We start from the raw sequence: 12,663 nt of genomic DNA, 5'->3' as shown, positions 1-12,663 counted from the left end.
TAAATGAAGATATTCAAATTTATTTCTAAGTTTGTAGCTTTGCTAAAAAGCCTTCACATCAGTTTGTAGATTGGAGTGCCATGCTATTTCCTTAGTGGGGTTCAGGGTGTAGCATGTCAGTGATAAACTGGCTACTTACTGTGGTCAAATGCTATGCAAACTATGCCCTTATCTGAAAGAACCCCAGATCTTGGACTATTCTTTGTGACCAAACCTATTCAATGACATGGACAGTTAGCAGATCATCTGAAATAAGCACAATGGAGTTTGTCTTAATTCAAATTTGCACCCACTTTAGGGGTCACATCACTATTGTGACTGTTTTTTCTAGGGGTGGGGAGGGAATAACTATGAAGCCATTAGCTACCAATTTAGGATCGTATTACAAAGTATCTTTTTATTATATATGTGATATGATACATCACTGGGTTTCTTCTCTGCTATGCCCCTCCCCCCCCCCAAATGGTACGAATATTATACAACTACAATGTAATAATGCTGTAATTGAAGAAAACCTTTTCCTTTTGCCTTCTTAGCTGGGAAATCCTATCTAATAAAAGAGTAATATGTAAATTTACTGTCATGCCATAACAAAGATGGTGGCACTCATAGTGGTCAGGGCAGGACGCTGGCCGTGTCGCCCTGGCAATGCGAGCCCAGCGTCCATGCTCTGGCTGCGCGGAGGGAGGGGGAGGGCCTCGGGCCAGAGGCTGGGCGAGGGATGCTGGCGTCATTGCAGGCCAGGCTGAGGGACCCCCCATTCATGAATTTCATGCACCAGGCCTCTAGTGTTGAAATAATAATCTACCTATTAAGACATCAAATTAAACTAGGCTGAAAACAAGATTAAAGAAAATGATTTACAGACTCTATCAAAATGACCTATTAATTTCTTTAGAAGTCAATTTATTTATATTTCAACATGTCACAGTTAAAATAACAGTATTTATTCTCTATTTTCTCTGAAATACAGATATCTCATACCTGAGCTCGGAATGTTGGCAAATGCTCTTCTCCTCGTCTAGCAAAGTCTTCATACCCAAAACCGGGGTCTTCAATATATCGGGAGACATCAGATGTTATAATCATGTCATCCTCAAAATCTAAGAACAACAACAATCTAGTGTTAGGGAAACCACTTAGAACAATGAAACCTCTCCATTTTCCTCCACTTTTTAGCTTTTCCATGGATTTCCAAAGTGACAATATTGACTACCTGGCTTAAATTCAAATAAAGCGTCTACTACTGAAGTTTTGAATACAATTTCATTACCAAATCTTGGCCATCTTAGCATTTAACTATAGTTATTACTCAGTCAAAAAATTGATGAAATTAAAATACCTAAATAGTAGTAGCACATTTAGACAAGGAAGATAGCCACGCCTCTGGTTAAAATGCTTAAACTTTTGATCTTTCTGGGGATGAAGTGGGATGTGGGGAAAGAGAAGAGGTAAAGATAAAGAGCACTTTCAGTGAGCGGAATGTTAACATAGATTTTATTAAAATTAGATAGATGGTGTTTCATCTGGATTCACAGGGAAAATGAGTTCATTTGTAGTTTACCAAGAGGCATATAAGGAGAAGGACTGGGAAGGGAACACAACAGTGAGGAAAGTGGACTTTCAGGAGTCACTATTATTCTTAGTTGATTTGCTGTCAGTTAAACAGGAGGGTTCTGTTTGGGAAAATTCATTGAGATCTACACCTAAGATTTTGTGCTTTTCTGTGCACATGAAAAGAAAAGGTACACAACGTATGGAGTAAACAATATGCTAATGAGACTGTGAATGGAATACTATCAAAGTGGCATTAAGGAAGATAGGAAGACTACAATACCATTGTAAGACAGCTAATGTCTGCATTCTTGATAATATTAAAAATTCACCACTGAGAAATTATAAAAACCCAATGCATGTTAATTTAATTTAAAGATAATTATCTTTTAACTAACTTTTTTAGGTTAATCTTTATAATCATTTTTCCCTGATTTCAACCACTAAAAGGAAATGAACAACCTTTATTTACTACCTTCTGTTATAAAAAATAAATATATATTTTAAAAAATAAATGAAAAAACTAGCTCCTTCCAAAGAACAGTATTTTCTTAGTATTTTAATTAATATTCAATACATTAAATATCAAATAAATAAATATATATTAAATAGTTAAAACAATTTTATGGCATAATAAAAAACTATAACTCTTAATGGACAGTGTTGATAGGCTTAAAAAACAAATGCAATTATAGTAATTCATCTGAAGACCTGGTAAACTAGTAGTACCTTCATTATCTTTATTTAATCTTTGTTATTTCATGAAAAGCCTCACAATAAGTATTCTTTTCCAACAAGTTTAAACCTTTCATGGGTCATTAGCAGGGACTAATTAGAGTGCTTAATAATAAGGCAAGAAAGATCAAGTGCCCAGACTACCCAACCTAGGAAATATTTTACTGAAATTCTTACCTAACTCCTTAATTACACTAATAAGACTGGCATGGTTGAGTACTTACTCTATAGCGGGTACTATGCTACGTACCTGTTATTTATTTTTTCTTTGTTTCATTAACAGTAAAAGAAATATCTACTTAAGACATAAGTAAACCAAGTGTAAGTTAGGAATACTATTGTTGGTACTGAGTGTCAGAAAGAAATACAATGTGGATTAGTTTAAGATGACGTGGAAAACTTGTAAACATTAAATCACTGAAACTGGTCTGAAGCTTCAAAGTGACTTTCAGCTCTAAAGAGAAATCTCAGGCTCCCCAGACTACTCCTCAACCACTCTGCTGCCTCCTCCTTACGCTCCAGTTCTCTATTCCGGGTAAATAGAAATGCTTTATAAATGGCGTTTTCAATGCATTATCTCTTAACATTTACCAATGAGGTTAAGCTTGTCCATCCCAAAATAATCAATAAAATAAAGCAAAAAAAAAAAAAATACAATTGCTGAGGCCACAGTGAAAGTTAGGAGCTCTGTGGAGTGCAAAGTAAAATTAAACCAAGCACAGTAAGTGATAACTAAACTCTGTAAAACAGTTTCTCTCTTGAAGTGATTTTCCCCTCACACTGGACAGCTCGGTGGTTTCAGTTGACTATTACTTAGCTGGTTCTTTTGACTTTAATGTTAGTTTTTGTCTCGCTCATATACATATTTGGATTGTCATATGACTTTTAAACATCTTTAAACAATGAAGAGTAACTAACCAAATAACATAAAAATGTATCATATGAATACTATCCATTCAATTGAGACCTGTTTTCTAGACAGTTTTGTCTACAAAAAAATATATATATATATACAAAGATCTCTCAAACCACACATACCTTTTTCCTAAATTTATCTTAAGAGGTTAAAGTTTAAAAAAATTAAAATTAGTACTATGATTAACAAATCTAAAGCTCTCACTTTAATTCTACCTAAATAAATATTTCAAAGTCTGATCTGAAAACAAATAGTATTTTGCACTTTGTCTGCACTCTTCTGCCCCTAAGAAGTAACTATAATAAAATACAGAAAATGTTATGCTATAATAACGAAACACATTTCTAACTTGAAAAAAAAAAAAACACACCCAATAAAAGCTAGTTAAGTCTGTTACCAAGCTACAGAATATCACCCCCATATAACACTTTAAATATTTATTTTCTTCAAAAGACTTGAAATCTATTGTTAGAATCTCTCCATAGAATCTGGAATGCTTTATCACACTGGTTAAACCAAGAAATTTTTTACTTTTTAATTTTTTTTTTAACCAAGAAATTTTGCATAGGACAAAATAAATTTCTATTTTAAAACTTTGCTAACTTTATAAAAATGACTCAATTAGCAAGTGTATGAAGTTATTTTTCTAACTTATCTTTGTGTGACCAGCACATTTAGTACAGGGAATGTTTAAGAGTATATAATGAAATGATTTATTTCCTTGAATGACTTACAAATGATACAGCCTCTTCTGTTAAAATTAGAACACAATTTTTTGGCTAGGGTCTAAGACTTGCTAGTAAAAAATTCATTTTAGAAGGCAGTAGTCCTGCTCAAGGGTCCAGGAAGATAGAAACTGGGATCCAGGAAAGATTTTCAGTAGTAAAAAATAAAAACAAAAACCTATCTTTTAAACTCGAGTGATCTTAGAGAAGCTCTTAGAAAGTAATGTCTAAAAGCAAAAAGATATTAGTAACTTTAATAAAATTGTTTACATTTAAGAATATTGGCTTACCTAGAAGGTTAACTCTAGGCTCATTATCACTATTATAATAATTATTATTTTTTATTGATTTGAGAGAGAAAGGGAGGAAGGAAGGATGGGGATAGGGAGAAGGAGGAGGAGAAAGAGGGAGAGAGAGACATTGACGGGTTGACTCGCCACCTTTTGGTGTATGAGACTACGCTTCAACCAGCTGAGCCACCCAGCCAGGGCCCTAGGCTCATTATTGTTCGTTGTCCCATTTGTTCTACCTGGATGATTTTTATAATTATTTTGATTTGAACCCCTAATTATATGCTGAAAACTTCCAAAACTTTATCTTGAGCTAAAAGCCCTCTCCTGATCGTCACACTACTACTCCAAGTGTGTTTGCAGACTAGCATTAGTCCCACTTGGAGCTGTGACAGAAAGTGTGGCCTATCCCGTCCTAGCCCAGACTGACTGCGCTCCAGCCATATTCCCCAGTGACTCACATGCACAGCAAAGCTTGAGAAGCACTGGGCAGACATCCCTGGACTGAATGTTGTATACACATAGGAACTCCAAATGTCCAAACTAAGGCAGCTTTATCTGTTCCTTAAGGTTAGAAAGATCAATCACCATGATAAGACCCTGTCCACCTACCCAGCTCCTTGTCACATTACCTATCTCATGATTTATGTCCTAACAACACGGCCATTTGTTCCTGAAGCAAGCATCCTATTTCCTTACCACCGTGCCTTGGCTCAGGCGTGGATGCTGTTTACACCAACTCCCCTGTTCCCCAGCCACTGCCTGACATCCCTGCACTCAAGATCGAAGACTCAGCTTAGAGCCAAATGGTTGGAGAAAGTCATCCTCTGGGCACCCCTTCTGTCCACACTCCTCCCCCCACTAAGGCTGGGTCCTCTTCTGGGCTCACAAACCTTCCGCAATCCACTCTGCTAACCCTTTCCCACCAGCAATGACAGCTCCCTGGAAGCAGGAACCATGCCTTATGTACGCTGAAAATCTATCTGCCACAGTGCTGAGAGCATATGGGGGACTCAGTAAATGTTTGTAGAGCAAATATTTTTTTTTTTTACCAGACAGAAGCAACCACAGAGTATTTATTAATAAATCATACTAATATTGCATACAGTTATGGATGATTTAAACTTTCATTTTATTTTTCTAAAATCTAAAGATCTTCCCATGTTTTTATCTCCCAGTTTGTTTATGTGATGTATCACATTTGTTGATTTGCGGATCTTGTACCATCCTTGCATCCCTGGAATAAATCCCACTTGGTCTGCCCGGCCAGGGCAGCCCACTCTGCCATCCCCAACAGTCCCTTGGAATATAGCTGTCCCTCACTCACAAGTAAATACTCCCCCGACATCCACGCACTCTCCTTTGGTTCTCTCACACACTATCTTGCAGCCTGCCAGCCCATGTAGAGCGAATATTAAACAAATAACTAAAACACCAGGTTTCCTTTTTTGGGGGGATTTCATACTGATTAGAAGTTCTGAGAAACTAGTACTTAATATACTCAATTTTGAGGATAAAAATCTTCATTGAAAAAAAAGGATCATCATGAGAAATGATAAAAGGAATTCTTATTTTTCCTGGTAAAATTTCCGAGAGCTATTGGTTGATGCTATGTTTAAAGTTAACAAATAAATATGGCCAAATCAATTACACTCAGAACTTATGAGACTGACTAGTCTTAAGACTAGACATTTTGAAGCCCCTTTTAAACTAAGATGGAACTCTATTTAAAAATAAATGTTATGTAGATGGATGACTTTGAAGGATTTACACTTTCTACTGAGTCTATGCTATTTTAATAACACTTACTACATGGTGTTTAATATCTTTTTTAGTCATAATTAAAAAGTTTCCCTCCTTTTTCCAAGTCTCTTAGAGTATTAGATAAAAACGTATTTTTAAGACTACAGCAAAGAAGCCTACCTTTAAGTATGGAATAAATTCCTCCAAATTTAACCTAAGAAAATAACCCAAATAATATGTTTTTATAAATTCCAAAGATTTCTCCAAAGAAATGCAAATGCAAGTACAGTATAATTTTAAACTAACCTGGGAAAGCAGCAGTGTGAGAATAGTCCTCCTACATACTCTCCACCCACAAAAAAGGCAGAGATATTTTTAAAAAATTATATCTATTGAAACAGGATTTCACTGATCATGAAAAAAAATTCACAAAAATAGGATGAATTAAATATTTCTATCTAATTTTATAAGCAACTGGTCTGCTTTGAATTACATTTTATCCAGGATAGAGTATGAAGTACAAAGTTGGGCGTTCCTCCCACCTGGATCTGAAATATATTCAGAGATGAACCAACATAATAAAGCAATAGTGTCAGGTATACCATCTATTAACGCAGAGGACGAGAAAGAAATAAAAGGAACGTGGTAGCACAATCATTTTTACAAAACCACATGTAAAACACTGAAGGTGGCCTGTCAGGGTTCCAAGAACAACTAAAAGATAGTGAAAAAAAGGCACCTGAATGAGGAAATGAATGAAAAGTATCTCCAGAGACAACAAAAAGACTTTCTTTCGTCTCCTTCTCAAAACGAGTGGTCATTTCTTCCTGAGATGTGTCTCCATCTTCCCTTTCTTCTTGAAGCCTTTTCATTCTTTCCATTAAGGCCTCCAGCTCACTTAGGGAACCTACAATCTGGAGACAGGTAGGATGATGGTGTTATTAATATTAGAAGTAGTTCCAGTAAACATCTCTACCTCCCACAGTCACCTTGTGATGTACAGAGGCATCAGTACTATTATTAAGTTCCTGAGTGGGATTTCCACCAACTCCAAAGAAAATCATATCACAGCTTCAAACATTTTCAGTTATAAAATATACCAGTAGAAAGTTTAGAGATATATTTGATCTAGAATTCTAGCATTTGGTATATATTAAATCATATTATGGTTTATTTTTTAAAGTGAGGCCACTTCAAATTTCTAATTTTTCTGTCATAAGATGTACTTTCTATTGGTTGGTCCAGCATCTTATGGACCAAAGATAAACTGTTCTAGGATCTGCTGCTCAGAGGATCTAACATGAAAAGCCTAGGATCACTGGAATGCAGCCTTGTTTTTTAGTCTGTATGATTTGTAATAATATCTATCTGCTGTAAAAGCCTCTTCAAGACAATTCAGAATTTCAGGTACAGGATACATTTTTATAGTAAAAATTATGCTAAAATATGTCTAATATAAATATATTTGGATATATATATCTTATTTAATCAGAGAATAAATTCTCTGTAGATATTTTTTAAATGTTTGATTTTTAGAGAGAAAGGAAGGGATAGAGATAGAGTTAGAAACACTGATGAGAGGGAAACAGCATCAGTTGGCTGCCTCCTGCATGCCACCTACTGGGAATCGAGCCCACAACCCTGACATATGTTCTGACTGGGAATTGAACCGGTGACCTCTTGATTCATGGCAACACTCAACCACTAAGCAACACCAGCTGGGCCCTCTAGATATTTTTAATTTTAGAAATTACAAAGGCAAAACAATAAGGAGAGGAGAAAACTGACCCCGAAGTTGTTGCCTGTAAGGGATGCATTCTCTATGTTGTTGTCATTAGCGACGTCACAAACACAGAAATTGTTGACTGATATTAGCCTGAATCCATTGGAGATTTCTGGATCTCTCTCCGGATTGATGCCACTACCAAAAACAAAGCTTGCCAAAGCATGATAATGTGTCAGTAGGACCACAGCGTGTACCAGTTCGGGCAGAGACCAATTATTTTCTCCAGTTTTGACAAGTTTCTAAAATGAGAAAGCAAATCAGAGTAAAAATGAAAATCACAGACTTCTACAAAGCAATAAAAAGCATAGAAAAATCTATTAAATTTCATATATGTTCATTTATATGAATAAAACTTAAAATTATCTTTTAAAATGTTTCCTATATTAAAGATGTGGCTCTAGTCAAATAATATTACATTATACTATCAAACCTAACTATGATTTTGCTGTGGCTTCACCTAAATTCATATATATATAGTAGAGGCCCAGTACACGAAATTCGTGTACTCAGGGTCGGGGTGGGAGGGGGTGTCCCTCAGCCCAGATTACGAGAGAGGGCAGGCCAGGCTGAGAGACGCCACTGGTGCATGATCACGGCCAGGGAGGTATGTGAAAGGAAAGCCAATATTCATCATTTCAAATTTCTTACCTCATATTCACTTCTTTTTTAATTTATTGTAATGTAACCTGATTTCTTTTTCAAACGAACTCCTGAAGCTATTTTCTATTTCTTTTTAGTCCTTATCCTATTTGATCTCTGTAGAATTTACATTTTCCCCACTTCCTTCTTGGAATTCATCTCCCTTGACTTCATCTCCCAAGCAGACTCCTCCTTTTTCTACTTGTTTCCACAATGTTAGCTTCTCTATTCTGCCCATGAGCTACTTTTGTGCAATTTCTCCCTGAATGGATCATTCATTCTTTCAACCTGACCTTTGCTTATCTATATATAAAAAAGCCTAAGTGACTGTTACGACCGGGTGACCGGCCAGTATCTATGATGCACACTGACCACCAGGGGGCAGATGCTCAATGCAGGAGCAGCCCTCTGGTGGTCAGTGCACTCCCACAGCCAACCTCCCAAGGCTGGCCAACCGCCCGCAGTCCCTCCCCCTGAGCTGGCAGGCCAATTGGCCTCGATCCCCAGGTAGGTCGAGGGACCCCACCTGTGCACAAATTCGTGCACCGGGCCTCTAGTCTGTAAATAACTATCCAATTTTATTTCTTCTCTATCCTTTATCTTGAGTTACACACCTGCAGTTCCTCCAGTAGCTGGGTATCACCACATGGATGCCACAATCTCCTGTTCTCAGGCCTGTGTGTTATCTCCTGCTCAAGCCATTGCCTTTTGCCCAGACAGGAAGGTAGAACCTTAAAATGGTTCTCCTACCCCACTTCCTTTTTCATCCTCACATTCTGCCAGTCACTAAGTCCTGCTTATTCTTATACAGAATAACTGTATACTGATCCCTCCTCTTCATCTGCCTATGAATTTAAAAAAGGTAATGTCTCAGGTGGATTACTGCAACTGTTTTACGACTAGCCTCCCTGCTTCTAGTCTGTACCATCTATAATTTATCTTCTGCATCAACAAATATACTTATATTGCAACTCAGCTCAAAACCTTAATGATTCTTGACTCTCTATTATAGTGATTTCTAAGCTCTTTTGAGTGCATATATTTCTATCAGTAACAATTGGAAGCCTACCTCTGATAATACATTTATTTACAAAATATATATTTACAAAATTTTATAGTTATATACATGTACTATAATACTATTATGAAACAAAAATTATAAAAGAATGACATATGAATACACATACACATTTTCTAACATTTTGAAGGCTGTCTTGTGCACTCTGTGAGGTACCATACCTTTCTGAGGGTAAAACACAAATTCTTTAACACGGTATTCATTGGGTCATACAATAGGATCCCAATTCTTTCCATCCCCTGTCCCCACTGCACATAACCACTCCTCCACTTCAGTAACCTAAGGCTGCTAAGTACTTTTTCAGCATATCCTAATATTCCACTAGAGGCCCGGTGCACAAAAATTTGTGCACTGGCAGGGGGTATCCCTCAGCCTGACCTGTGCCCTCTCATAGTCTGGGACCCCTCAGGACATAACCACCTGCTGGCTTAGGCCCGCTCCACAGGTAGCAGATGGCAGGCCTGATCCCACAGTGCCTGCCCTGCCTCCCCCAGTCGCAGATGGCAGGCCCGGATCCCGCGCTGGGTCGCGGATGGCAGGCCCGGATGGCGGCGGGATGGGTGGCTGATTGTGCTTCCCCGCCCCACCACCCTGGGTCGCACACAGGAGTATGCCCCGCCTGCGGTATGCAAATTTAATGGCTATCTTTGTTGGATTAATTTGCATATTCTTCTGATTGGCTGATGGGTGTAGTGAAGGTATGGTCAATTAGCATCTTTGTCTTTTATTAGTGTAGATACTCTGCTCTCGGTCTGCTCTCCTCTTCTATTCCAAAACTCCCCCTTATTCTTCAAGATGTAGCTCAAATGTGACCTCTTTCATGAAACCTGGGGATCAATTCTCTTTACACACATTCATATGCTATTAATGCTGCCATCACTGTCTCTCTTCCTCTAGACTCCAAGCAGGCCCAAGGGCAGTGTCCATTCTTTTAGACCCACCAGTTTCCAATACAAAGTAATTAACATGTGACATAAAAATGAGTGCCTCCTTTATCTAACGAACATATTGCAAAACCAGAACATAAGCATCAGGACAACACTGTTCTTCAGAGATTCCCAAACATGTAATTGAAATCTGAGCGTATACAGATTGACAAAAACTAAGTGAGTATAACTGGGCAAGTAACTAACAAAAATGTAATCTAATAATATTTTTTTAAAAGGACATCTCAGTGCATTAGAAACAGAGATTTTAAATGCCTTATGCTTGTATTGACAATAACTTCGATGACTGCTCCTATTTATTAGTTACTATGTGCCCCACACAGTGTTAAGAATATTCTATAACCACCTCACCCTGCTGGCCTTTGATGAAAGGTCCTTTTGAAGTACAAGTGCTTAGTCCATCACAACTCTAAATGCTACCACAGGCATTTAAACATTCACACACCAGCGGGCAAATCACTTCTTATTTGCAAAACCATTCTGTGAAAATCTTAAAATGATTAAATGTTAGAACTTGAAAAGAGCTTAGAACTCATGGAATCTAGGCCCTTTATTTTATAGCAGGGGAACTACTGAGGCCCAAAGAAGTTAATTTACTGAAGGTCACAACCTTTTGAGGAGCTGAGGAGAGACTAGACCCCAGGAATCCTATCATGCCTGTGTATTTTCTTTCTTCTGCCCACTGCTTCTCTAATAGCCACTCAAAGCACTTGTGCAAGCTAATTATTGATTACTCAAAGAGAAGCAGTCATTCATACTTATATTAAACCCACTGACTTCCTAAATTTATTTTTCTACATATATTAATATTTCATTTTTCAAGTTCCTAATATATGCAAGTTTTAAAAATTGAGTCTTAAGCAAAATACTTAACTAGAAAATTACTCAGTTGGAATCATTAGTAAATATCTTTTTTATTTTAAAGAAACATCCAGTACCTGAATGTGCTCTTTCGTGATCAGCCAGGGTCGGTGTGCTAGCAGCTTATTTATTTCATTAAGGTTTTTCAGTCTTTGTGGTACATATTTCAAACCATTCAACCACTCAGCGATACCTCCTGTCTTTAGGAATTCATCCACATGCATGTTTATTAGGTAAGAACACTGATGTCTAGCTGCAGCCTAAAACACAAAGAGTTAGTTGATAAAAAGTCACGGTAGAGTCTTATTCTACTATTTCTAAACAAAAATCTAGATGGAATTAATCATTTTTAAAGCCAGTAATTCTTGTCTTACAGAATATTCCTCCTTCTAAAACTCTAATCACAATGAGGCCAGATTCTTGAATCAATACAGGAAGCTGACACTTGTATAAGCACATGAATTGTCACACAAAGTCAATTACTTCCTCATCTAGAAGTTGGTGCCAGTCAACTTAAAAGCCACTTTCTTATTTTGTGAAGAAAGTACATGTTTGTTTCATTATGGTAAATTACATCAACTGTAGTCTATTTAAGACAATAAAATCTCATTAACGTGTATTCTACCAATTCAGAATGCATTCTAATTTGGGCAATTCTCTTATTGCAGCGGTTCTCAACCTGTGGGTTGCAACCCCTTTGGCGGTCCAACGACCCTTTCACAAGGGTCGCCTAAGACCATCCTGCATATCAGATATTTACATTACGATTCATAACAGTAGCAACATTACGGTTATGAAGTAGCAACGAAAATAATTTTATGGTTGGGTCACAACATGAGGAACTGTATTTAAAGGGCCAGAAGGTTGAGAACCACTGTCTTATTGCCTTTGGTATAACTGTGACATCAGTCTTATCTGTGCACACCACTGAGCAGAAACTGAAGATCACTGACCTTTTCCCTCCTTTGCAGCCAAAATCAGCCATGATACTGAAAACTAGATAAACCCCCCACACAGCAAACTATTGCAGCTCCTTTCCTCAGCGCTCCTCAGTAAAACAGTGTTGTTTTATTATTTGTTTTCTATATCTTATTTCTTTCTTAGTTTATGACCATTCTAGGTCTGTTTTCAGCCTTACTGTCATCAAAACCTTAAGCTAAAATTATATTCTTAGTCAAGTTCATCATTCAATAAAACACAGAATGCTGCCTTTTGTGTTTGTTTAAAACTTCAGTGAGAGCATAAACAAGATAATCAAAGTAAACCTGGTAAAACCAATCTGCTAAGTCCTGGCCATCTCTGCTAGCTCTGCCAGCCCAGCTGGTCTAAATCTCCAAATATAAAGCACTTGCATCACATTCATTCCTCTTTTTCTCTGGTAATAGTTCA

At 37.2% G+C, this 12,663-nt stretch overlaps 1 protein-coding gene across 1 annotated transcript in view; it reads right to left on the bottom strand.

Annotated features, from left to right (window-relative positions):
* The window catches only part of SESN3 (sestrin 3), a 27,705-nt gene that overhangs the window by 10,646 nt on the left and 4,396 nt on the right, over positions 1 to 12,663 (bottom strand). Inside the window, exons 4-7 of the mRNA XM_015565985.1 lie at positions 11,352 to 11,534; positions 7,752 to 7,988; positions 6,703 to 6,877; positions 981 to 1,103 (exon numbers count right to left, since the gene is read on the bottom strand). Of these exons, the coding sequence (XP_015421471.1) occupies positions 981 to 1,103; positions 6,703 to 6,877; positions 7,752 to 7,988; positions 11,352 to 11,534 (718 nt within the window). The remainder of the gene's footprint in view (positions 1 to 980; positions 1,104 to 6,702; positions 6,878 to 7,751; positions 7,989 to 11,351; positions 11,535 to 12,663) is intronic.

Source organism: Myotis davidii, unplaced genomic scaffold, assembly GCF_000327345.1.
Source record: "Myotis davidii unplaced genomic scaffold, ASM32734v1 scaffold641, whole genome shotgun sequence".
NCBI classification, from domain to species: domain Eukaryota; kingdom Metazoa; phylum Chordata; class Mammalia; order Chiroptera; family Vespertilionidae; genus Myotis; species Myotis davidii.
The sequence above is the reverse complement of the archived record's forward strand: the minus strand, read 5'-3'. Positions and strand labels throughout refer to the sequence as shown.